The sequence below is a fragment of the Bemisia tabaci genome, chromosome 2 (assembly GCF_918797505.1).
Source record: "Bemisia tabaci chromosome 2, PGI_BMITA_v3".
Lineage (NCBI taxonomy): Eukaryota > Metazoa > Arthropoda > Insecta > Hemiptera > Aleyrodidae > Bemisia > Bemisia tabaci.
This window is the reverse complement of record NC_092794.1, coordinates 15,080,742-15,108,164: the sequence shown is the minus strand read 5'-3', so window position 1 is coordinate 15,108,164 and position 27,423 is coordinate 15,080,742. Positions and strand designations below refer to the sequence as shown.

Sequence of the window (27,423 nt, the reverse complement as noted above, 5' to 3'; positions counted from 1 at the left end):
GCATTCACCGAATATCCCATCGAAGTTTGACAACAGAAAAATGAATTAGAAAACTCATTAAAGTCATTCTACATAATTCTTGGATTTAGAAAAAATAGAAAAGGGGAACGATAGTTTTGCTAAATGCTGAAATTTTCCGTTCCACTCGCGGAAATTTGGGAAATCTACCTAAAAATTGTCAAATATAGTCTGCCGAACTGGAACCGAAGGTTCCCAGTCTCTGTCACCGAGCTTTTACGGTGCGGATAATGCCGGAAACGTCTCTATTTGCAAGAGTTACTGAAGGTAATTTTTTTTTAAAAAATACAATAATATAACATATTGTAGAAGAACGTTTATGGGAACAGTTGGTTATGCCAATATATTCACAGTATTTATTGATTTTGGGAAAAAATTTCTAAGAAGAAAAACCTCATTTTGGCCAAAAAAAAAAGACGCCTGAAATGCTTCCTTTACCCCTAACTCAAGTTGTAGAGATAATATGTGTCAGTGGCGTGGCGTGCTTTGCGATATATTGATTGATCTGTCATTTAAACCTATGGAAAAGGATCGATGAACAGGGGGTTCGCAGCGAACACCTTAATAATCGATTCTTTACCATAGTTTCAAATGGGGAAATATCGATAATCGATCATCCACGCCATGCCACTGATATGTGTGCCACCATTTTTTGGTGTCCCGGCGTTAACGCGCTGTGCGCCAGCTAGTACTGGACCCAGCGGCCGGTGTCCCGTGGACCCCGCGCGGCCTTCATGGCCGTAAGACCGGTTAGGAGCCGAGCGTAAGTTACGGGTTTCAGGATCGGAGCCAACCGCTTCCACGGCCGTTGGCAGTGAGGTGAGATTCAGTTTTCGGAAAATGGCGTCACCATCAGATTAAAATTGAGACGGCTACGTGTATATTCGCAGAAAATTACAATATTTTACGTCAATGTTATTCAGTGCGTGAATTTAAAGTTGCCGCCAGCCTTGAACATTTTCGGGAGCGATCGCAGCCACCACTCAGCGTTGTTTATTGAGGTTAGAATCTAGTAAATTGCTTGTCATTGTTGGTCATTGCTCATTACGTGTGTTCGTTTTTCGTTTAATTTTGGAGGTTTTCGATATATTTTCTTGATTCTGTGCGGTGCACGATTGATTCTTAAGTTCTGTGTGATAACGCTTGTCAAATACTTTCGGAAATGCGACGAGAGTTAAGTGAAAATTGTCAGTTTTACCTACACACTGAGCTCATATCCTCTCCTCCTGTAAGTTCGTTTGCAATTCACTTATTTTCCCCCTACTAAGGGAAAGAACTTAAATCCAAGAAAAGCAATCAATTACCTGCCACGCATCTTCCCACAGAGTAAATTACCGCCACACTAAAATACTGATAATGTAGTCACAAGAATGTCTATTTACCGATTGCAACTTCATTGTGCCACCTTTGCTTGCTCATAAGATTGGGTTGATTTTTTATTCCATTTCAATCTAATCTCTGGCTTATACTTAAATGTTTTCAATTGAGAGTAGGTAGTATTTCACTCTCCGACATCCAACACCTCCCTTCTCTGTTGCCAAAATAGCTGTCCGCCAGCGGAAGCTATAAGCCAATCTTGCCTGCGTTGATTATCCGATAAGAGCCAGTGCAAACATTGTTGCTGTGAATATCTCTCTGATTCCATATCCCAATTCTAGGGAGCTCAGTGTACTGTAATAGTGGTAAAATTTTGTGTGAATCGCGCTTCAGTTTGCTGAAGGGAAGATCTACAATTTTAACAAGTGTGACAATTTTCGGTGGTATATTTCTTCGCTAATATTTTGTGGAAATTGTATCCGGTAGTTATTGCGGAGAGTTATATCTTGAAGTTTTGTCAACTTTTACTTCTGAATTTACACTTTGAAATATTCTCAACCTCATTTTCAAGATTCTGAAGCTTTTCTAGTCGTAAGGAGTAAAAATCTGTAAGTACCTAGACCTACGCCTGTGCTTTTCCTTTGTTAATCATTTGGGTGATTTCCTACTTTGCATTCGTATTTTTTATTGAGGGATGAACCAGGTTTTGTTTTTGACAAATGCTGAATTCTCATTGAGTGAAAGTAATTACATTTATTGAGAACGGGCTGCCAAGTGATAAAAATGATTTTTCAATTTACATTTTTCGCTGCAATGAGTTTTAGCAATTTATCATACCTTGGACAGTCTGTTCTACATTTAAAATAGGTAGCATGAATTTTTGATCTATCTACATTTGTTCCTTCCAGTGCTTCCCCAGTGCTTTATTTATTTCTACGAAGGCTTGCAACATTAAAGTTAGGTTTTTGAAAATTTCTCTTGATATCTCTACACGATGAATAAGCTAACATTCATATGCTGATTTTCTTTCTCAATAAGCATCATCTCTTCTCTAAGATTCATCTCTTTTCTCAAATTGACTTGCTGAACTATCAGCCTAGGAGTTCAAATCTCTCTTGATATCTGAAACATGATCAACAAGCTAACGTTCATATGCTCTTTTTCTTTCTTAGACATTGAATTATCCATCACTTTCCTGAAACTAAATTGTTATGAACTATCAACAAAGAAATATATACCTATTTTAAAAAGAAGGAAAGAAAAAAAATCTTGTTCAGAAATTGACACAAGATAATTCACTCAATGTTTAAAACTTTGCTGGAAAGTTTTTCTTTTCTAAGTATGTACTTTAATGGTGAATTTTCAGCTGTAGTTCCGAAAAAATCCACCACGTCGCGGACAGCGGCGGCGCGCAGAGCTCCGGCCGTCCAGCCCGTAAGTAGCGCCTAGAGCGCAAGCTGCCTATGCCGCTCGAGGCCGCGACTTACGGTTTTCATGTCCGTAGGACTCCGCATCGTCCCCGCACGTAGCAATCCGGCCGTCAGGCGCGTAGGCGAACGGTAGTGCCATATAGCCCATCCAGTCCGTGCTCCAGGTCCGCTGCTTATGGCCTCCACGGCCGGAGCTTTTTTTGAGTGTGTTTCTGGGAATCTGCGGAGTATTTTGACATCATCACCAATCGTTAACACCACTTCATTACAATTAACTATACGCCAGTAATCTTTTAATTGACCAGTGGCGTGGCGTACTTTGTAATATATCGATTGATCTGCTATTTTAAACTATGGAGGAGGATCAGTAAGCAGGGTGTTTGCAACGGCCACCTTAACAATCGATCCTTTACCATAGCTCTAAATGGGGATGGGGAAATATCGAAAATCGATCATTCACGCCTCGCACTTTTTTTGACGTCACTTATTTTGTTTAAAAGAGACTTATAGCTGTGAATGAAAGCTCTAGCAAATAATCCTGTTTACATCATCCTCAGTTCCTTAGTAACTGCATGACTGCATGGGTTGAGAAAATGTAAATTGGCATGGCAGTCCGCTGTAGAGATACCTGGTTCCAATAATGTTATTTTCTTTCCTCTATTCAAATTTAGTTTGGAAATTCACCGATGCAACCGTCAACTTGTGCAAGACACATCCTCATTGAAATGCCTGAAAATCGTATCGAGCTAAGGGAGAAAAGAAATGTTGTAGTTGACAATTTGTTTCAAGATAACTTACCAATAAATGTGAAAAATCTTGCGACCATTAGAATAGCATCGTCTATGTTCATTCAAGGTAAACTTATGTTCTTGATATTCTGTTCTGTTCTTACTTATGTTCTGTTTATTATGTTCTTAACATAATAAACAGTGACATACGTCAAAATATTATTTCATCCGACATAAAAACTTGATTTTCAAGTTTACTGAAGTTCTGTGGCCACGTGAGATCGGCCGCTTTTGCGATTAAGCGGCCACTCACGACACACTGATGTAAAAATATTTGTGCTCTTGTGTTGCTTCCAGATAATATAGGACGTGAAACACAAACCAACACAAATTTTTTGTTGAATTATGTCCAATTTGCGGTGAATTTAGCGTAGAAAATTATGGAGAGACTGGGAAAACGCATTCCTCCGATTGTATAACATTAGTATATTCACCACTCGTTTTTATTAAAATTTCCGCAAGAAAACACTTTGGCATTTTTTCTTGAAATTTGCAACCGAAGGCTAGCGTTATTTTGTGTTTTCTTTCCCGCATCAACAAAACTTTTGTGTTGAAGCAATGAAACTGTGAAAAAATTGGACGCATTTCTGTCAAACGGAACTATGTGCATTATGACGTGAGCCTTGTAACGGATATATGCTTATGAGTCTTAGGGCTCATGCCTTGATGCACGTAGTTCCGTTTAACAGAAATACGTCCAATTGTGAAAAGCCTAGCCGTATTCTCACAAAAAAAGTCAAGTTTTCAAAATATCCAATTGTGACAATTTTTCAAAAGCATAATCTTCGTGCAACTGCCTGTATCAAAATTTATTCCAACTAAAACATATCAATGGTTAAGGAACAACATCGCCTAACCGACAATTTTGGCAAAATTGAGTTAGCAACTTTACCACATTCCACAGTAAAAAATACGGAGGCCGATATTCATAATTTTTCCAAGTTCACACGGGAGGCTGTGATGACGTTATAACATATAAAAAATTGCAAACCTAATCTTAAAAGTACAAAAATGGCGAACTTTTTTCTACGTTATGTGAAATCGTCGTTTGCAGATAAGCAGTATTGTTCCCTAGCCATCAGCATGCTACAAGATTTCAAGCCCTCCTCCTTCTTTCACTCATTTATTCCGTTCATTTTATTAATTTAACTACATCTAACTTGTTCAATCAGTGCGACTGTGGAACAGTGTGGAGGTAAATTGGGACGGCCATTCGTTATTTAGCATCTACGTTCCCGGGAGTCTTCAAAATAAAACCAAGGTATGACTACATACACGCTTGTTTCCACATTGGAAAAAAACCACATCGGATTTAGAGTCCAGACTCTTGAAAACATTGACAAGAAAAAGGACTCTTGATTTAATTAGATTTAAGATTAAATCAAAAGGAAATCAGCTTAAATTAAGAGGCTTGGTTCTTGATTTAAGCTTAAATCTAATTGAATCAAGAGTATTTTTTCTTTTCGATGTTTTTAAGAGTCTGGACTCTAGATACAATGTGTTTTTTTCCAGTGCATATGTATATCTTTCATTAATTATCTTACTTGAAGCATGCATGAAAAACTTCACGGAATGTTGTTGATTTGTTTCCCTTCAAAAAAAAGATAGGCGGGGAGATTTTGAAACACCGCAAACGAGGTATGTGGTTTAGGAGTCTCACCGTGTCGTCGAAATGTGCAAGCTTTTTAAGGTTTTTCTTTTTTTTCTTTCTTTTTACGATTATTGATACTAGAGTCTACTGAATGCTGGATGATAATCTTCTTTCGCTCGGTTTTCCAGGGTTTATGTGGGACGTTCAACTTCAACCAAAAAGATGACTTCCTCACTCCTGAGAATGACATCGAAAGTGGTGTCAACCTCTTTTTCCAGAAATGGGCTGTACCTGGATCTTGTGTCCGTGACGTCGACTCGGAGGCATCAAGTCAGGTTTGCACAGCAGAAAAAAATAGGAGAGATAGTGCTATCGGCGCCTGCCAAATAATTAAATCCGAGACATTTTCAGGTGAGATATTACCGTAGTTTTTCTCCCTCTCGTTGTAAATGGAGATGTTGCATGTGCGAGGGATTTTCAATTTGACTGTTAATTATTATGTAAAAGTTCGCGAGAAACACGATGGGGCTACTGGTTTTTTTCTGAAATCAACTCCCAAGCTCAAAAAAAGCTCTCAAGTTGAGGCCAAAATGGAGGGGATATCCCACCCTACCCTGAGAGTCCACCTCTACATCAAAATAAATTCTCCATGCAAAGATAGGGAGCAAATACATTAGCAGGGTTGCCGTGTTTTCAGTTTTGGAGTTCTCAAATAAAGTGGCAGCCCTGTATATGTATTTGCTCCCTATCTTTGCATGGAGAGTTTGTCTTGATGTAGACGTGGACTCTCAGGGTAGGGTGGGATATCTCCTCCATTTTGGCTTCAACTTGAGAGCGTTTTTTGAGCTTGGGAGTTGATTTCAGAGAAAACCAGTGGCACCATCGTGTTTCTTGCGAACTTTTACATAAAAACTAAAACTAGTAGTCAAATCGCAAATTCTACACACATGCAACATCTCCATTGTCGTGAAAACGTATTGAAATGTCACCCTTGCAAAATTTCCACCCGTAATTTGTACTTCCTCAAGAAACCGCTTTGACATTTCGTCGCTCCTCTGACGTAAGGGCGTATCTGAATTTCCGTATGAGCCCCAGAAAGCATGGCTTCGTACGTAAAACAGGGCTCATGTGGAAATTTAGATATGCCCTCGCGTCAGAGGGGCGACGTCCCAAGGGACCAAAAGTCTCGCTGATTTTTTCCCCAACTACGTGCGGAAAATATATTTTAATTTTTAAACGGAAATTGCACAGTCATATTTGCCGGGAATACTTGTTTTGTTTGGGTCCATTTTGCAGCTTGGATATGAAGTTACGTCTGGGAAAAATTCTTGTCCTATGAACGACGAATTCACTAAAAGTTTGACACCACAAAAAAAGAAATAAAAAGAAAAAAAGGTTATGCAAATGAGAACTTCCACGTCATTCTCTACTCCTTGAAACAGCCGCATTTTATGCGAACACTACGACATGTAACATTGTGTAATGAAATAACTTTTCCGTGTATAAGTATCAAAAATTACCTTTGATTGGAGTAAACATTTCATTTACAGAATGCCATAAAGTTGTCGACCCTACTCTTTATTATGAAGACTGTTTGTCGGAAGCATGTGGATGTGCTGGAAAGCATAAAGCCTCCTGTTTTTGCGCTGCGGTTGCCGCATATGCTCAGGAATGTGCAAATCAGAATGTATCAATTTCCTGGAGGTCAACCATGAAAGAGTGTGGTAAGATTCTGTTCAGATAAATTGTAATGTGTAGAATAAGTTGATCGCAAAATAGGATAAAGTCACCTAATGATTCGCAGGTTTTTTATATCCCATTTAAAACCGCAGAGTAAGTTTCTAGGTACGTCTCTTTGGAACATCATAACCTGGTTTAAATAATAACATAATTTAAAGAGAGGAACTCAGTTTTCCATCATTGTCACGGCTTTGTAATTCGAGACACCGATGAGTTGAAGTTGCAACATACGGTGTGGTGTCAAGCGCAACATTTTCTTGACAAACAAGCGAGAAAACTCAGTTATCCTTCAATTCAGTGGTTATGCAATTTGTGTCATCCAGGAGTTGAAATAGTTGTATTCAGTAGTTGTATATCTCAGAGCGCACATTAGTGTAACAAACATTGGAATACATTTAGGAGGTAATGGAACTCGTAAAGCACGTAAAATCAGGACAGTTTTTGTCAATTCGAAACCAAATAACATGATCAGCACCATATTGTTTCCATGTTGATAGTATAACAATGATTGACACTAACATGATATCATGTTGATTTCAAGACTTAGAAAGATACCAAGATGTGATCATTTATATTGATGCAATATTGTTAGGTGTTGAGTTTTGGAAACGTTTGAATGAAAACAAATATGTGGCCGTTTCATGTTGGAAACATGTTGGTATTATTCGTCTCTTCGACTAGATTTTTGCCTTATGGCTATTTTGTTGGCAAAATTTTACCAGTACGGTTATTTTTAGGGGGCAATTGTGTATATGTATTCGCTAACTTTACTGCTGAAGAAATTCACTTTTTGAGCTTTCTTATCACACGAGACACAGCGATACGACTCCTTCACACTCATTACAAAACATATTTTTTAGGCTGAACTTTTTAATTTCATGTAACTAGAAAAATATATATATACGCGCGACGTTAAACGCTGAATTTATCTTGATGAAGCAACAAGAAGTTAGATATAATATGATAGTGGTGCCTCATTCCACAATAATTAAATTAATGTTCCACTGCAGGTGTCCAATGCGATTTCGGACTGGAATACAAGGAGTGCGCCGACTCGTGCAGAATGACTTGCCAGGATTTGTCGACTCAAAGTCATTGTAAAAGTCACTGTATACCCGGTTGTCAGTGTCCCGAAGGAAAGTTTTTGGACTCGGATGGAATTTGCGTTCCTCTGGAGAGTTGCCCTTGCAGACATCAAGGACTCGAGTACAAAGCTGGAGAAGTTGTCTTCAAAGACAAGGAAAAATGGTAAGCAAAGGTCAAATATTTTTAAGATGGTTCAACGACCTTTATATCGGTTATTTGTCCGAAGGAATCTATCCATAGCTAAAGTACGAAATCACGTTTCTCCGTTTGCTACGTCGCGTCGTAGACTTTCAGGCTTACTTTCTTTCTTCTTTGGAAAACTAGTTAATGTAATTTCTTGGAAACTTCCATGATTTTTCTTCCCTGTCAGGAGAGTATCCGGGATAAAGTTCAAGCTATAAAATTTACTGGTTCCACTTCGAAAAAGTAAACTAACAGTGGAGATTTTGAAACATCGCAATGGAGATACGCGGTGTTGAACTAAAGTCATAGATGTACTGGGTTCCCGTTATCCGCGGGTGGGTAAACGAAGACACAACATTGCAATCCAGTAACGCACCCACGTGTTCTTCTCAAGAATGTGTTCGGGATGGATGGAGGGCTTTCTTCCTTCGAGAAGATACTCAATTATGTATGCACATCAATCAAATATCAATGAAAATGGGGAAATGATCAGGTCTAAATCTCTGGGCCATCTTCACTGCTTTTATGTATGCTTTTTTTCTTTAGCAAGGGAGTGTTTTTTTTGACCGCAACAATACAGGTTTCTCCAGTCTTGATGTATTTTTCGGGAGGAAAAAAAATGGGCAGTAGAATTTAAAAAAAAATACATGATTCTAATTTATTCTATTTTACTTTTAGTCAATGTCAGAATGCGCAGTGGGTTTGTTCTTCTGAGCTGGATGTTGATTTACTAGCGGTGAATCAAACAACACTCTGCAATGGTGATCTTCATCAGGAGTTTGTGCATTGTTTACCATCTAAAATGCTTACATGTCAGGTAATTATGATTTGTGTTTGCTTTTATTTTTTATTTTTTGTATTTGATCTCTCATTTTTTAAACATAGAGAGGATTTAAGTTGGACAAAGACAAAGAGATCTTGCCACAGAACCCCCTCAAAATTGTGTCTACCAATCAATAGCGAAGGAATATTAATGGTTTTTTAGTTTCTTATTTTTCAAAAACGACGTCATTCATTTTGGACAGAAAGTTTTGTTGAGGTGCACTCAGAAATAACGATAAACTTGAAGGTGAAAAACACTATTTAGGGCATCCATAACGTAAAATAATTTGAAGATTATTGGAATTCTACTTCGAAAAGATAAATTAAAAGAATTCTAAAGATACGTAATAAAACGGTCATTCCGTAAAATCATTAATAAAATTATATGCTTCCCAAAACTCTTGTATCAACTTTCGATATCTTAATGGTTTTTCTGGTTGGTGATTTTGAAAAAAAAATGAACCCTGGACACAAAGTATTTCAAGCATATTTCAACTAACAATGTTTCAGAATATGATTAACCATACCCCTTCGCTACCGAGTGTCTGCCACAATGGTTGTGTTTGTAAACCTGGTTATGTGTTGGATGCAATCAATGGACTCTGTGTAAAACCAACTGACTGTCCTTGCCACCATGGTGGTCATGGTTACACCAATGGTGAGTCGATCCAAACGGATTGTAATTCCTGCACGTGTGCCAACGGTTTTTGGAACTGCACCACAAAAGAATGCCCTGGTATTTGTTCCTCCTGGGGTGATTCACACTTCAAAACCTTCGACTCTCAGATTTACGACTTTCAAGGTGCCTGCGATTACGTTTTGGCCAAAGGACAGAAAGGAAATGATTCGGAAAGCTTCACAATCATTAATGAGGTTTGTGCGAAACATTTGAATTTGAATTTTCCATAACCTCCTAAGTCCCCAAAGCAATACGTCTTGCCATTTATTTTCGTAGTGTGAAGGACCCAGTGGCAAATCGACTCTTGATTTCAAGTTCTAATTCGAGTTGCCAGAGAGCTGCATTGACACTATTCAATGACTAGGCGAGCTCTGGTGTACTTTTTAATGCTGCGATAGAGAAAAATATTTTTTTGCGATTTTTCACACCGTGAAAGGTAAAAAAAAAGTGAAAAAAATTTCCAGGTCAAGGAGAAAACATTATCAGCAATAGCACAATAAAAGAGCCCAAATGTATTTTTTTTTTTTTTTTAAATTAAGTTTCGCCATACATTAAAACCAGACTGATGAGATGAAAAAAACTCTTTTATGCAGAATAGTTTTTAAAAGGACTACACAAGAATAATATATTATATTTTTAAAAAGACTCACTTGCTCATGTACAATTGCACATTAATTTACCGCATACACACTCACATCTCAGATGTCATGCAATCGGGATATAAATACCGCCAGACAAATGAATGAGTATGTGCAAGAGAGTCTTTTTAAAAATATTGATATGCAATACCTTCCTGTAAAGTAGAAGATACCTTTCATCCATTTTCAATCATTTGAAAAATTTCCAATAATCTCTTAAATTATTTTTGACAGTTTTACAAAGAACGAAAAATTCGTTCATCGAAACTGCTCAGACTCTACGAGGTCCATTTGCCATTATTGTGCAGGCTCAAATTAATTTCGGTATACTATACGATGGAATAGTTTTCCAGTGTATTAACGTTTTAAAGCTAGGATTTCTCTTCATTTTTGTATGATATTACAATTACATACCTACTGCAAAGTTCGAATACTTGCGCGCTTGGTTTTCACATTTAACGATGCGAGCATAATACTTACATTAATGACCGTCGCTAATTTGAGACGATTCGAGACGATTTGAGAGCTAATTTGAATTCGATTTTCCTTGAATTGCGCGTGATATCCCATGATTACTTCAGTGCGGTCGGCTTGAAGCGCCTACAAGACTGATGGAATACTTCACGCATTACGCCAAACGCAACGCGGTCCAGCAGTCAGCGTGGATCGTGGAACGCATATTAGCGCCTACAAGACTGTTGGAATACTTCACGCATTGCGCCTACACCCCGATGCGTTCTCTAATCGTTGAATATTTTCTCGAGTAATTTCTCGATGTCAGACCTACCGCCCGCGGAGTACACAAGGATGTCAAGGATGTAAAATTTGAGCAGCATTTACGAAATAAATAAGATATGGATCATCTTTAATATAACTAGTAACTGGTAAGTGGACGGCGTGGAAAGGAACTAAGCCACATCGGCTATTGCCAAATTTACTAGGCAATTTAATTTTTAACATGAAAACGGTTGTGCGGATTCTTCTGAAAATTGTAGGGAATTTGCCTTGTATGCAGAAAATTCACCGAAATTTGCACGAAAATCCGCACAACCGTTTTCATGTATAAAATAATATTGCCCAATAAAATTTGGCAATAGCTGATGCGGCTTGGTTCCTGTCCGCTTAACGCGCTCCAAACAGTAGTAGTAAAAAATGCTAAAAAATTGAACTCCACACTGGAAAAAAAACACATTGGATCTAGTCCAGACTCTTAAAAACATCGACAAGAAAAAGTACTCTTGATTCAATCGGATTTTTGCTTGAGCTTAGATCTGATTGAATCAAAAGTCCTTTTTCTTGTCAATGTTTTCAAGAGTCTGGACTCTAGATCCAATGTGGTTTTTTTTTCCAGTGTATAAAGTGCCAAAAACTTGAACTCTAGAGCCCTTTTTCCTTTTTTTCGTTTGAACTTCATGATTTTCAATTGTAAAACAAAGCTTAACGATTTCATTAATCTATTTACAGCTTGTTCCGTGCGGCTCAACCGGCATTACCTGCTCCAAAGCCGTGATCATCATGAGCAACATCGGAGCCACCACCAACAAAATCATCCTCTCGAAAAACAAAGCCACTTTTAGCGAATCTAACCACGCTGAAATATCCACGCACGAGACGGAACTTTACGTTATCGTTACGTTACTCCACCACGGTGTGACGTTACGCTGGGATCGTGGGACCCGAGTCGCGGTCCAGGTGGATCCTCGTTGGCGCGGGTCCATGAGCGGACTCTGCGGTAATTTCAACGGAGACGGTTCTGATGATTTCCAGACACCCAGTGGCCTTGTCGAGACCTCGCCTCAAACGTTTGGAAACTCCTGGAAGATCCAATCATTTTGCACGGATATCGAAGAAACTGTCGACCTGGCCTCCGCGTGCTCTGATAACCCGCATCGCATACGTTGGGTCACCGAGAAGTGCTCGGTTTTAAAGTCTGCCAAATTTGCGGCGTGCCATTCGGAAATCGTAGTGGAACCTTTTTATAAAAGGTAAGGTTTGTGCAGTTTCTCTAGATGGTAAAAACTCAAAAAATCAGGCGAGTGAATGTGTTATGGGCCAAGTTCAGCAGATAGAAATAATTTTTTTTTTCTTTTTTTTTTTAAAAAAAAAAAACAAGTAGGTTGTTGCCTGTTGTAGATTTCTTTTTTACTTTTCATGAGAAAAAATTTTTTGTTTGTCGTTTCGAATATTTAATGTCGATGGACTGCAGAAGTGTAGCGCCGTTAATTGTGCATTCGTGCCCGAGAAAGTAAAATTTTGGGCAAAAATATTTTTTTAAAACTTTCAATAACTTTGTCCCCCTCTTCTGAAATTGCACCTCCCTCCTTGACGTAAATTTTTGAGGAGGGGGTGCTTTAATATCATACTTTTTCTACTGGTACACTGGATCTTCCTGATACTTGCCATTACCCATTTAATCGTAAAAAAAATATATTTAGGGACGAGTCTTAGAATATTCTTATAATTTAGATCTGGGTGGGCATCAACCTTAAAATTGTTGAAAGCACACTAATTCGGGTCTGGCTGGGATTCATCCAAAACCTAAGTGATGCTTTTTCATCGTTTGATTCACGAAGAAACGTAACTGCATTTTAATGTTACCTAATTTCTTCTCATAAATTACGATTCTACCGGGAGAATCTTCGGCATTTCTAACTGAGAATTTCACCAATTTTTATCTGATCTCAAGCAAGAATCAGAAAAATTTTTGACAAAAATACGCTATATATTCTTGTAAGAAATTGCATCGTTTTAATCAATTTTGCAACCTTGGAATGGAGTTACGTTTCTTCGCCCAGGAAATGACGATTTGACCTTTACCTCTTGACGTACGAACTTTTATTTTTCCGTGCTTTTTCAGATGCCTATTCGACGCCTGCGCCTGTGACGAAGGTGGCGACTGCGAATGCTTATGCACCGCCATCTCGGAATACGCACAACAATGCAACACACGCGGGGTTCACATCAACTGGCGGTCGCAGCACCTCTGCCCTCTCCAGTGTTCAAATTCCTCCAGCTACGATCCGTGCGTCTCACCCTGCCCGCCGGCGACCTGCCAGAGCCTCCACCAACCCGCCTCCACGTGCACGGACTCCTGCATCGAAGGATGCCGCCTCAACGACTGCCACACCTGCCCTGAAGGAGAAGTACTCTATAGCTCCGAGAACTCCACTTGCGTGCCGATCTCCCATTGCCCTTGCTCAGTCTCCGACGGTGTCACCTACCACGAGGGAGACGAGGTCCCTACGATGTCCGATGAATGTCGCAGATGCTTCTGCTCCAAGGGTAGCGTTGTGTGCACGAGCAGACCCTGCAAGTCGTTGGACCTCTTCACCAGCCCTGCGACGACGGAGACCCCTACAACGACTGAGACGAGTCCCCAACTCGGCGGGAGATGTGAGGAAGGACAGGAGTACCTAGAGTGCAAGATCCGGTGCGGGCAGTTGTGCGGTAAACAGTTGCACGAGGCGAAAAGGAGTGGGTTATGCGGCGGCTCTGAGGACGATTGTATCGGTGGATGCTGGCCTGAGAGCTTGGATGATTGTCCTGAGGGGTATCTCTGGGAGGGCGTTGGGCGGTGTTCACCGGCGCGAGAGTGTGTGTGCGTCACGCCGGATGGAGCTTATCTGAAGGTAATTTCGCAAGTTTTTTCAGAGTAAAATACTGCGTTGATCTTACGTCTTTGTCGCCGCGAGATGTTTCACGGGATTTTTCCCAAGTCCAAATCGCAGGAATCAAACTTCTGGGTTTTTTCCCATTAAACGACACAACAAAATTTCTTCTTCTTTTTAAGTCGTTCCTGGGACTCCACAATGAATCTTAGTTGGCACTGTGATTATTATTGGCTGACTCAATATTTTCCCCAACTTCGCAAGTGAGATTTTTCCCTGTACTGGAAAAAAAAAACACATTGGACCTAGAGTCCAGACTCTTAAAAACATCGACGAGAAAAAGTACTGTTGATTCAATCAGAATCTAGCTTAAATCGAGAACCAAGTCTCGTAATTTAAGCGGATTTCGTTTTGATTCAAGCAAAAATCCGAGTATTTTTTCTTGTCATGTTTTCAAGAGTCTGGACTCTAGATCCATTGTGTTTTTTTTTCCAGTGTGGGGAAAATCCCATGAATCTTTCCCTGGAGACAAGGCCTCAGATGTCAGTGGCACTGTCGCATTTTTCATAAAAAAAAGTATTTACGTTGAAACATATAAATTTTAAATTCATAGACCTTATCCTCACGGGACCTGATTGGCATCCCAGGGAACGATCTCACATGCAAAGTTGGGAAAAATATGGAGTTAGTCGATACTAATCAGAGTACCAAGCGGCGTCCTTTTTAAGTCCTAAGGACGACTCGGAGAGAAGAGAAGGAAATTTTGCTGTTTTGTTTTGAGAGGAAAAAGCCCAGAGGTTTCATTCCTGCGATTCGAACTTGGGACAAATCCAGTAGAAAGTTCCGTGGAGACAAGGCTATACTGCATACATGCAATAACTCCAGTGATAGGGGCAAAGCACGCCGCTCGCATCATCGTGAGATGTGCAAAAAGCGAAACGCCTTCAATTGTCCACATATGCAACAAGGACATCCCTCAAGTACGAATAGTTGTATTAAAGCTTGATCATCAAAATCGCGTCGCATCTCGCCTAAATTGCGACCTTATGAGTGACCGACGCCTTGTATTTCATGCCTTGTAGATAATACGCAATGAAGCTATTTCGATCCCCCTTCTTCCCCCCCCCCCCCCCGTAATGAAACCGAAAATTTACCCTAGGTTTCTTTTTCTCTTGGGCAGTCACAGTTTCAGAAAAGACGCTTTCTTAATTTGCTTTAACCACTCCATTAGTTGCCCTGCAGTTTTACCAGAGCATTATTTACCAACCAATGAACGATTAGTCGTCTGGCTTGAGTGACCATTAGTTGCTCATCAAGTTTCCCAACAATCCAAAGAGCTCAGAGGACCGCTGAGTCGCTGGTTGTCTGCAGTGGCGGCACTTGGCGGGGGGCAATTCCTACCCCCCCCTCCCCCGCGCGTTTCAAAAGGCTTAGGTAAACGAGAAAAGTTGATCAAATTGCTGAAAACGTGTTTTTTTTTCTTTAACTTAAGAATTATGTTAGAGGTCATATATCAAATCACTCCTTCCACGCAGGATTTGGTGAAATGACGTTACTGGCATGCCTGGCTGTCTGTTTTGACGCCATCAACAACGCGATGGTGCAAGATGGTGACAAAATATTCACGCTCTAGTCACTGGCATTACATCGTCGTGCAATTTCCGACATTAAATCTCACTTGGATCGAATACATGTATCTAAAGTAAATCGATTCTGTTTGTTTTAATTTCCAGCCTGGCGAGGTTCAGATCCACGGCGAAAAGATCTGCCAATGTTTCAACAACAAGTACGAGTGCACAACCATCCCTTCAACAACGGTCGAGGTGACGAAGAGCTCTGAAATCCCTGCCATCCCCAAAAAATCCTACTGCACGCCCTGCCCTGGGGTCGATCCGAACCCGAGCTGTGCTTGCCGGCCAAACGAAAGATGGAACGGCACCAACTGTGTCTCGAAGTTACTGTGCCCGTGCGTAGTGGGGCCGCACATTTACGATGTCGGAAAGGTGTTCTTCGACGACACCTGCCAAAAGTGTTTGTGTCTCCTCGGCGGGGACCTCCAGTGCAGCCCCTTGTCGTGCTCTTGTGATTCTGATTTGGTACCCGCCACGACACCGAGCTGCCGATGTCTGTGCCAGCCTTGTCCCAGTGGAACCCGATTCTGCCGCAGGGAGGGGATCAACAAGTGTATCTCAGAAACCAAATGGTGCGACGGCCGCACTGATTGCGATGACAGCCGAGACGAAATATCCTGCACAAAGGCTCCTATTGTGAAAGGTAAGCATGTTAGGATTCCAAAAAGGCCGTGGACTTAATGGATGGAAGCATGCTAAAGGGGACCATAAACTCGTGGGAAAGATGGGGGTGTGCTCGTTTGAGTTGCGGGCGTGATTCCTTTTGGGAAAATGGAAAAGTAGACATTAAATCAAAAGGAGCTAAGCGCCAAAATATGCTAACTCATGAGCCGTGGGCATGTGACAAGAACGTTATGATCAGGGCTCATGCGTTAAAGACTCAGATCCGCGGAAGTTTGTCTCCGTCGTCGCCGCTGACGTCACCGGCGTTTAATGATTCCTATTCGTTATTACGGCCCATAACTAACGAGCACACTCCTTCTCTACCGCCTGTCTCTGGTTCCTTTTATCACAAATACGTCCTAATGTGGATCTGCTATTTTTATTTGTATCTTTATCAGGATGCATAGTTTCAATTTGATTATTTTTGCCTCATTACTCTGAAAGCTGTAAAAGGGGGTCAGGAACTTCCCGAATGATTTTAGTCTTTTCAAGGACTATGCAATCGAAATACTTAAGCCCAGCGACTTCTACAAGTGATGCTTGCAAGCTTCGTTTCCGGATTCCAAAAAAATATTATTGTGATAGCTCTGCGCTGAATTTCATTCCACCGTCATACACATAAGCATACGTTGGCCATTTTGCCAGGGCGGTTCTTCAAATTTTAAATCTATTTGGAAGCATTTTAAGGCTTCTGCGACGCAAATTATCCATGAATTTCTACGGATAATAATTCTTAAGAAATCTTGACCTGTCAGTAGTGTCCATTAACGTGGTTAATTTCTTTACGTTATTTTCTTGACTTGATCTCTACAAACCAAACAACTGTCCGTCTTGCATATTTTTTTTTGTAATTTACGCCCAGTCAATTTTCAGTGGCAATTAAGAAAGTTGTCAGGGTTTTTTTCCTAATGGTGTCACTTTTTCAATGTTTCACAGAGAAAGAGTGCCCAACAATAACATGTCCACCCGGCTATAAACCTCGCACAATCGTCAAGAGAATAAAGAGATTCAACTTCGCGGCCCGACGGAGGGCTCAAGAGGAACAAGAAAACGAACAGTACGGGCAATCTCAAAGTATGGAACAATCTCAAAACATGGAACTATCTCATAGCATGGAACAATCTCAAAGCATGGAACAATCTCAAAGTATCCAGCTCACCCAAAGTGTTCAGACAACAAGTTGGGTAACAACCGAGACACACATCGAAGTGGATATCAGCTTCTGGGGCTCAGCTTTCAGCAAAAATCAAGCTTTGAGCAAGCACTTCAAGAATATCAAGAACAAAAACTCGAAGCAAAAACAGGGACAGAAGAGGCCGAAATACCCTGCCCATCAGAAGAGAGAGGAGCCGGTCTGCCCTGAGTTCGAGTGTGCCCCAGACAGCGACACTTCGGTCGAGTGTATTTCTCCGCCAGCTTGTCCGCGCGGATACGAGTTGGAGAATCTGGCCTCCAGGGAGTCCATCTGCCCCATGTACAAGTGTAAAACAAAACCGATCCCGGACACAAAATGTGAGGTCACGGACAAAACTGTCAGTACGTTTGATCATACGCACTACAAGGCGGATATCTGTAATCACATTCTCGCAAGGGACAAAGAAAGCAATTTGTGGAATCTTACCAGTAAGTTTTGATCATTTTTTTCATGTCATAATGCTAGCGAGCATAAAAATGCACGTATTTATGCTAAAAGGAATTATTTGAAAATTAATTGAAACAGGAGAAACTATGTGCATGAGGTTTACATACTACAGTATTTCTTTCGATTTTATTCATTTTCACGTAGCATTTTGCAGGAAAATGGTTCAAAAACGTTTATAACATATTTGAAAAAGGGGGAATCAATTTCAAAATGTACTATTTTTTTACTACACTAGTACAATCAGAGAGGAAGACCGTTTTGACAGTATGCCGTTTTCAAATTTGTCAAATTTAGCAATTAAGCATAATTGTTAATAGCTAAATGATAACATTTATTAAACAATTCTAATTCCAGTAGAACTTAACTAAAAACTCCCGAAACCAGTTTTCCATGCTGCGGACACATATGCAAAACAGTAAAACATAGTTTGAGCTACAGGATGAAAAAAGAAATGCCAAAATGGCCGCCATCTAAGTAGCTACAAAGAGAAGCAAGTGAAATAATCAAAACTAAGCAACAGTGTAAAATTTTAATTTAATTCTGTTTCAATTCTAGTGTTCCAAACCTGTTCAATTCGAGACGGTTGTTCAAAAATGCTCAGTTTGATGCATTTGGGCCATAAAATCGAATTTTACAGCAACATGTCGTACACATATGATGACCGCATGTACTCCTCTCACTTGGTTAGTATGAAAATGCGAATATTTTACTTCAATAATACCTTCCTAAAAAAAATTTATCATAATTTTGAACCACGAGCCAAAGTATGGTCAGTTCTAAATGAGAAAACAAAATCGAAGTAGTATCGATAAAGCACTTGCACGTTACGTGAAGAATTGCATTTGCCTATATAAGTTATTAAACATAACGATATGTGATGTACGGGTTGAACAAGGTATCCTCTTCAGGTCGCAATATGTGATCCTTCACGGTCAGCAAAGGGGCCTTGCCCTGGGGAGCCTATGGAGGCGGTCCGTCACTGAGGAAAAGAAGCATTGCCTGCCCCCCCCCCCCCCAAAAAAAAAAATTAATTGGATGAAGGGCATTCGTTTAGCCCCCTGTCCCCCTTCTTGCGCAGGACCTCTCCTTCCAGAGGTAGAAGAATTAATCTTCCTAGGTGCGATGGATTATCTCCAGTGGCGTGGCGTGAATTGCGATATATCGATTGTTATGCCATTAAAACCCATGGTAAAGAATCGATTATTAAGGTCTTCACTCTGTTTATCGATCCTTTTCCATGGGTTTAAATGGTCGATCAATCGATATATCGCAAAGCACGCTACGCCACTGATTATCTCAGTTCAGGATTTGCGGTCTTGAACTGCGCTCTATCAGTCGTTCTCTATACTTCTTTGACCTCTTCTCAACATCTCTTCTTTTTAGCGAATCACTTTCGCTTTTCCTCGGTTTCCATGCTAATCTCAACTCGTATGTTGGCCCCTCCTAGCAATGTGATCTATCCATGCGAATTTCAGGTGCTTTATTAGCGCAGCAGGGTGGTTGTTCTGCAATAATTAGTGTTTAAAATTCACATTTATACTCATCAAAATCCTATTTTCATGATTTTTCTCCCTTTTTCAGATGGAAAAAATTGGAAGGAAAACAGGCGAGTTTGAATTCAAAACCGTAGGCTTCAATATAATGCTTATCAGCGTTTTAGAATTCTCTGTAACTTGGGATAAACATGCGCATGTGAAGATATACGTAAGTAACTTGGTTCCGATTTGTTGATGCACGAGCTTGAGGTTTTCACTAATTATGATATCGATGGCTAAAGTCCAAAGACGTGTAATTCCATCGCAGAGTTTCAAAATTTTTGCTCTTATATTATTTCTCCGAAGATAAGAACGTCTTTACATGAATTGAAACTTTTAAAAAATATTCCGCAGATGGAGAGGAAAAATCAAGGAAGTTTTCACAACATTACATTAATTAGTTTTTCAAAGAAAATATAAGGTTTTTTAAATAAAATATACGATTTTTTAAATAATTGAAATTTTTGCGATTTTAAATATTACTGCTTCCAAAATGAGTTTTTCAATTAAAAGGGGAAAAAGCGACACCAAAATATACCAGTTTTAGCCCTTTAATGTCAATTTAAACTTTTTACAAGTCGCAAAGTTCAATGTTATTTTGAAACTTGAAACTTGAAACTGTTTTTATTGAAATAAAATGAACCCGTTATTTAGTACTTATACACATTTTTCTTTCACCGATAGTGAAAGTTACCAAGACTCCCATTCTAAGGAAGCATAAAAATCTTAAACATCGTGCTTCAATTTTTTCAATTATTCATCAACTTCCTGAAATATTATTTTTCATCCCTATCAGCTCCCAGCAAGTTATGCGAAGCGAGTTGATGGACTGTGCGGACTCTTCAATGACAACCCAGCGGATGATCTCTCCATGCCGCACGGCTCTTTGGCTGAGAATGTCGACGAATTTTTAGCTTCGTGGGGCAATAGCTCTTCTTGTCAAATGCCAGCATGTTCATCAGCTGTGTTAGACCAAGCTTCTGGTTACTGCTCAATCTTAAGGTGATTATACCCTTGAATTTAATTGTACACTTACTAGCTTTCATATCTATTGATCGCCTGTTTTTTCAATTGAGAGGGCCCATGTGATTTTAAAACAATGAGCATCAAGAAATTGAGTATGTGTTAGAGGGATCTATGCCATTTTCGTCCAGGAATCCTAATTTCGGGTAAAAAATCCCCCCTGGCCTTAATTTAAACCCTAAACCCAAGATGGCGGCAAATATTGTATCCACGGGGGTAGATCCATTTTTTTAAAAATTTGATTGTATTGTCGAGTATGAATCTATTATTTAATTTATAATCTGTATGATCTGTATTTTTATCTGTATTTAATATTTTTTTTTATCTCTCGGTCTTTATAAAGGATGCATTTTATAAATTAAACATAAATTAAGTCGGCTGATTTCCTTTTCCCCCACAGGAATGAACACTTCAAAGAAAGCTGTGCAAAATTGGGTACAGACAAATTGGAAATAAGTTGTATCGAGAGCATATGCTCTTGCATGAAGATGAGTCGCTCCATTGAAGAATGCCGCTGCGCTGCGTTGGAGCGTATTATGTTAGAATGTGAAACGTCCACAAACTCAATTCAAACCAGTAATTGGCGTGCAACTTACAACTGCCGTAAGTTTTTCATACCATACACTGGGACACCATAACCTGAAGCACCATATCACAGACACGCGTCTATAATCACTGGTCTGCCGCTGAAAATATTTCATTGATTCTTTGAAATTATTCCAAAATCCTATCAGGATAAATTGTAAAACGCATTAAAATTCTGTCAAAGTTTTGGGAAATTCCTCTGGTATCAGAATGATTCAATAATAACCAGAAATGATATTTTTTAAATACGTGTGTGTTTAATGTGAAGAGAATGCCATTATACTTCATTCATGACTTCACCTTGACGTGGAATTAAAAGAAAATAAGCCGACGCCTGGATTTGCTTAGTTATATTCATAAATATTTCATATATTATTGACTAATATTTGATCGTAACTTATATGAAATTAACATTTTGAAAAATAAATTGAATTTTTTTTCATGAAATTAAATTTAATTATTTTTTTATCTTACAGCTGGAAAATGTGAGGCACCGCAAGTTTATCAGGAATGCTTTAACAAAATTTGTGAAACGACCTGTGATAACATCCTTATACCAGGCGCTTGCCCAGTTTTGCCTGATTTGTGCTTACCTGGCTGCTACTGTCCCGAAGGGTACGTGCGAGAAAATGATCGCTGTGTGCAACAAAGTGACTGCAGGAATTGTAAGTTTGCGTTGTTTCTATGTCCTATCTAACCGGTCAATGTTTGAAGTTCGTGAAAAAAATTACGCTGAAAAAATACCTATATTTTTATTCTTGTGTTACGTTTGATTAATACAGGAAATGAAACACAAACCAATCCAAATTTTGTGTTGATTTTGGTACAGCCATGCGGTGAATTTAGCGCAGAAAACAATGAAGAGACAGGGGCACCCCTTAGTTAACCGAAGGCATGGTATTTTTGTGTTTTACTTCCCGTATCAACCAAACTTTTGTGTTGAATTTTCTCTCTATGACGAGGAACCCTTAATAGAGCCTTAATACAAGAAATTTCCTGGCAAATTCTGGATTTCATGCATTCTAACGGTATGATCCAACAAAAAATGGTGAATAAAATCGGAAAAAAGTAGAGGAGGGGGGAGCGGTTAAGTATAGACACATGCTTAGCGTGATAACCGTGCGTTAAAGTCTTTCGAATGACTACTTTTACGATGTTTCCTCCGCGGGAACATTAGAAAAGTTTCAGCTTTTAAGAGTCTTAGCTCTCAGAGAATCAAGAGAGAGGGCGCTCAAATATTGGCATGTGCTCTAGCTTCATAACCTTCCGTTGAAGTCACTCGAATGACTAATTTTACGATGTTTCCTCCGCGGGAACATTAGAAAAGTTTCAGCTCTGTAAGAGTCTAAGCTCTCGGAGAATTAAGAGAGAGGGCGCTCAAGTATTGGCATATGGTCTAGCTTCATAACCTTGCGTTAAAGTCACTCGAATGACTACTTTTACGACGTTGCTTCTACAGAAAATAAACTCTTTACATCACATCATACATTTCCTCTTTTCATCAGGTATTTGCAGTGGGCACGGGAGTACCAGAATTGTTACATTCGACAAGCTTGAGTACGACTTCCAGAGTGATTGCACCTACATTTTAGTTGAAACCATTCCAATGTTTCCTGGAAATTTCACGGTGAGGTTTAGTAAGATTTCATATTTAATCAAAAGTGTGAAAGAAAGCATGGCGTTGGGATTTTTAGTCACAGGCAATAATGATTCCCTGTTTCCACAACGTAATTTTCATCACGTTTTTTGCTTTTCTACACGCTAGCTGCCGAACCTTTAAATACACGTCTCGCTAATGCAGAGCTATGTATTTTTTAATGTGAATAGGGTTTACCATCCCTTCTGCAGAGAAGCATTGTTAAAAATTAATCATATTTCACAATTATTGAAATCTTGCTGTGGGTACTGCATCAACCGTTTTAAAAAATGTTTGGATTTTTATTTTTTTTTTAAAAAAAAGAAAGGAAAAAAACTGCATCAACCATGAAGGAGTGGGGCAAAGTTCCTGTAATACCTTAATTTTTAGTTTTGACCGGAAGTTTCTTTTCGACTCAATTCAAGAAGATGAAATTCCATGTCCACTCCTAATGCGGGCAATACTAAATTCCAAAGTAGTCGCATCATTTCTATCCCGAAAATGGCACCAGTCGGTTAAGTAATATCATTGAAAGTTTACTAAAAGCGTCTCATTCATTAAAATTAGAAACACCCCTCCCTCTCATGTTCCGAAATTTTCAGAATCATAATTTTCTAATGTTAGCCGTTTCATTTCAGATCCTGTTCTCGGACAGAGCTTGCACTTCAGCGACCGATGACCAATGTTCGGCTACTTTTACGATAAAAACGAATGAGAATTTGGTCTCAATTGAGCGATTCAAAAGCGGAGGAAACAAGGTAAAGTAACAGCAAAGCATGTTTTAAATAGGTCTCACTAAGTTGGTAAATTATTAGAATAACCCCCACTTTTAAGCTTTTAGACAAAGAAAAATAAACAGAATCCAAGAGGGATCTCAATTAAGTTAAATTCTGATTAAAGGGAAAGGTTGAAATCCAGGGCAAAGAGCAAAGAAGGTAAATTTGACTTTGGTATTTTTACGTAAAGAAGTGTGTGAAAATTATGAAAAATTTACAAACATTTTAAGAGACTAGAGACTTTTTACGGTGGACAATGAAGAGAGAAACTCAGTTCTCCTTCATTGTCACGGTTATGCAGCTTGAACTACAAGAGAGTAAAAATAGTTTTAACATGTGGTTTAGTGTCCCGATGCAACAGTATCTTAACGAGCAAGAAAGAAAACTCAGTTATCCTTCAATTCAGTGATTATGCAATTTTAGTCACTCGAGATTCGAAATCGAAAAGCAAAAGCAGGATTTTACATTCTACCAAATGGAACTAAGCGCCACTGAATGCAGCACTCGATAGCCGTGGGCATGGCAGGAGAGCGTTGTAGATAGGGCTCATGAGTTAGCAGACGATGATCGAGCACGGCGGCGGCTTCGTCGCCGCTGACGTCACTGGCGCTTTATAATTCCCATTCATTCTTGACTAACGGGCATATCCCTTCTTTCCCACCTGTCTTTGGTTCCGTTTAGCTGGAACACGTCCAATTAATCATTGAACTAATCATGTTTCAGGTGACAGTGACTGAAAACGGAAGCAGCTCAAATTTCATCTGGTGTAAAGTGAACGAGGACCCCCAGCAGTCCGTGACCGTCTCGATCCCAAGCCTAAACGTGGATCTCACCGTCTTCATCCCGCAATTCGGTTTCAAAATCGGCTTGCCGTCGCCAAACTACTTCGAAAAAACGCGCGGGCTATGCGGGGTCTGCAATTACAACCAAACGGACGATATGCTGAAGGCCGATGGGACAATCACGGATGACGTAACTGATTTCGTAACCAACTGGCTCGCCGCTGATGACGGGCTGTGCGTTCCGAAGAACAAATCAGAGAATATCGAACAATGTGTCATTCCGGATCCAAACCCATGTGCCCTTTTCGACGATGTCGGTATTTTTGGATCGTGCTACTCGCTCGTGGACCCTGCCTCGTACAAACAGCAGTGCGAGTACAGTTTCTGCCATCAACGATCCATCTGTTTTGATTTCGAGGAGTACGCTGAAGATTGCCTAGCCGTGGGGGTATGTGTCAACTGGCGAGGAAGCGACCATTGCCCTTACCAGTGTCTGCCCGGCCTCGAATACCATGCCTGCTCTGCCGGAGGCCTCAAGACTTGCGAGCGTAACGAGAATGAGTTCAGTGAGATCGTCCAAGATCTGTGCGTTTGTCCGGACAATCTTGTCTTCAACAACGGGACTTGCATCGACAAACGACGATGCCAACCGTGCGATGACAAGGGACACTTTTTCGGCGACGAATGGAGTCCGAACAACTGCGTCAAGTGCGCGTGCACTGCTGACGGTGTTCGGTGCTTGAACACTGTTTGTCCGAAAACCACTCAAGTCTGCAGTTTCGGTTACAAGTCAGTGGTGGATTCCAGGACTGAGTCCGAATGCTGCCCAGAATACATCTGCACTCCCGATCCTGATGTGAACACGACCTGTGAAACCCCGGTGATTCCCACTTGCAGTGACGATCAAGTCTTGAAGCAGCTGACGACAGCTGGAAACTGCATCGAGTATTATTGCACGTGTAAGGCACCCGAGGAATGCCCTCGAGTTGTGTTGGCCGAGACCTCTGAAATGATGCCTGGTATGGTGGAGATCATCAAGCAGGAGGGATGTTGCAACAAATCCGCCTTAGTCTGCAAACCAGAAACTTGTCCGGATATTCAGTTCCCTTGTCCTCCGTTCCACGAAAGGGTGAAAAGCTCGGAGCCAGAACTTTGCTGTCCTAAATTCGAGTGCAAACTCCCTGAAAACACGTGCCTTTACGAGATGGAGTGGGAATTCCACCCGCATGGCGGGGAGCGACCAATCGACAAAAAAGAGACTGTCCTGAAAGCGGTCGGCGAGACTTGGTATGATGGCCCGTGCAGGTTGTGTGCCTGCCGCGAGGGACAAAATACCAGTCAGTGCACCCTCCATAAGTGTAAAAAACCGGATCAGGATGATGATTATATTTACGAAAAGGTTTCAGTGCCCCAGCAGTGCTGTCCTAAGTACGAGAGGGTAGCGTGTAAGATGGACGATAAAATCTACCGTTCAGGGGACACTTGGCGGTCGTCCGATGTTTGTAAAACTCACGCCTGTTCTTTGGACGACAGTGGTGTGCTCGTGATCACCACTAAAGAGATCGAGTGTCAGACGAATTGTCCTTTCGGTTGGCGTTACGAGCCCTCGACCAACCACGCGGAATGCTGTGGAGTCTGCAAACCTCGAAATTGTGTTTGGGAAAATCAAGAATATTCCGTCGGCTCGATGTGGTCGACGGACGATAACTGCACAGTTCATTCGTGTTCTGGAGATTTTCATGTGATGACCTCGGTCACGCAGTGCCCTGATACATCCGACTGTCCCAAAGACCAGCTTGTTGACCAAGGGTGTTGCAAGGAGTGCATCTGGAGACCGGAGAGTCAACAGAATTGCATCGTTGAAAAGACTGAAAAACCTATCGAGGCTTATAAATTATACAATCTGGTGCACGGGAATTGTTGGAACGATGCGCCTCTCTCAGCCCTAACTCGGTGCGGAGGGAACTGCAATTCGGGGACGGAATATGATTCGACACTGGATAAACATCTGAGCCAATGCCAGTGTTGCAAACCCACAAATTTCGTTCCTGTTGAGTTGGACTTGGCGTGCGAAACTGGAACTAGATTGCGTAAGTCGGTTTTGGTGCCCGCCGCCTGCAGCTGTAAAGTCACACAATGTCAGGACTTGGATTAAGAGATCATTTTCTAATTTATAATTAAATTATTTATTCTATAAGGAAATAATTTATTAAATTATTAATTAATTTATTTTGAATTTTTTTTTAAAGTTGCACTTCTTTCTCAAGATTGTACATGGCAATATCATTGAAGACGTCCCATACCGATAAAATTTAACTTATCCCTTACTTTCGTTTTAAGAAAGTTACGGCAGGTTCACATTCAAATCTCCTTTGATCGAATGATTTCCTTTATTGTGATATTCTAATGCAAAAGACTGTTGTAAAATGAAGTAGTCCTTTATTGTTGTTTTTTTAAAAATTGTGTTTAAAATAAAACGTTATTTATTTCTGACCAGCTAATTTGAATGTTACCTTTTTTAAAAAAAATTTTAAATGTAAGTTTTCCTAGTGCCGAATTTTACCGGTATGTCCAAAAGAATCTAAGAAACCCCAGAAAAAATTATTAAAAAAAATATAAATATATTGAAAAAATATTAGATAATTAGCGAGATAGAGCTAGCTCAAAAACATTGCACATAATGTTCAAATTAGCTCATCCATCTATTTTATGCATGAAGATTTACATACTCACTTCATTTTAGTCCCAACCGGCATTTTAACCGATGCGTCACTACATTTTACAACTATGCATACATCAACTGAGGCCTCCAAAAATGAGACGTCAGAGGTCTATTAATATTCGCGATGGATCCTCACTAAGATTTATCCTTGTGGAATACAGTTGCGTGTTTCTGTTCCGAGAACACCTTTTTACAGAACTAATGAACCCACGCACAGTCAACAGTCCACGGGATCGATGTTATGCATCTTCCTGTTACTTCATTACACGCGACACTCCGAATCTCGAAATAGATTGAGAATGATAAAAAAAAAACATTATCTGAAACGTTGCTGTTGCCAGTTTTTTTCAAAAAAATTGTTTAAAAAATGTGTCACGTGAATCTGTAAGCTTTTGTTTTCGAGCCGTGTTTTCTCGCACGCACGAGGAAGCTGACGGACCCAGAGCAGAGAGTATTCCATCTCCATTGGTTTCTCCATCGATTTTTAAGGAATTGTGAGCAGCAGCCTGATGAGGAATAACATTTAGT

General features: G+C 40.1%; 1 protein-coding gene across 1 annotated transcript in view; it reads left to right on the top strand.

Annotated features, from left to right (window-relative positions):
- Positions 1-26,668, top strand: part of Hml (hemolectin) — a 39,997-nt gene extending 13,329 nt beyond the window's left edge. The window contains exons 11-29 of the mRNA XM_072296740.1: positions 3,437-3,620; positions 4,726-4,814; positions 5,333-5,555; positions 6,695-6,868; positions 7,895-8,132; positions 8,832-8,970; positions 9,486-9,848; positions 11,757-12,277; positions 13,150-13,921; positions 15,634-16,174; positions 17,131-17,817; positions 18,392-18,519; positions 19,418-19,540; positions 20,168-20,373; positions 20,795-20,997; positions 21,456-21,644; positions 22,485-22,606; positions 23,254-23,373; positions 24,115-26,668. Coding sequence (XP_072152841.1) covers positions 3,437-3,620; positions 4,726-4,814; positions 5,333-5,555; positions 6,695-6,868; positions 7,895-8,132; positions 8,832-8,970; positions 9,486-9,848; positions 11,757-12,277; positions 13,150-13,921; positions 15,634-16,174; positions 17,131-17,817; positions 18,392-18,519; positions 19,418-19,540; positions 20,168-20,373; positions 20,795-20,997; positions 21,456-21,644; positions 22,485-22,606; positions 23,254-23,373; positions 24,115-26,328 — 7,236 coding nt within the window. The 3' untranslated portion in view covers positions 26,329-26,668. The remainder of the gene's footprint in view (positions 1-3,436; positions 3,621-4,725; positions 4,815-5,332; positions 5,556-6,694; positions 6,869-7,894; positions 8,133-8,831; positions 8,971-9,485; positions 9,849-11,756; positions 12,278-13,149; positions 13,922-15,633; positions 16,175-17,130; positions 17,818-18,391; positions 18,520-19,417; positions 19,541-20,167; positions 20,374-20,794; positions 20,998-21,455; positions 21,645-22,484; positions 22,607-23,253; positions 23,374-24,114) is intronic.
- The last annotated feature ends 755 nt before the right edge of the window (positions 26,669-27,423 follow it).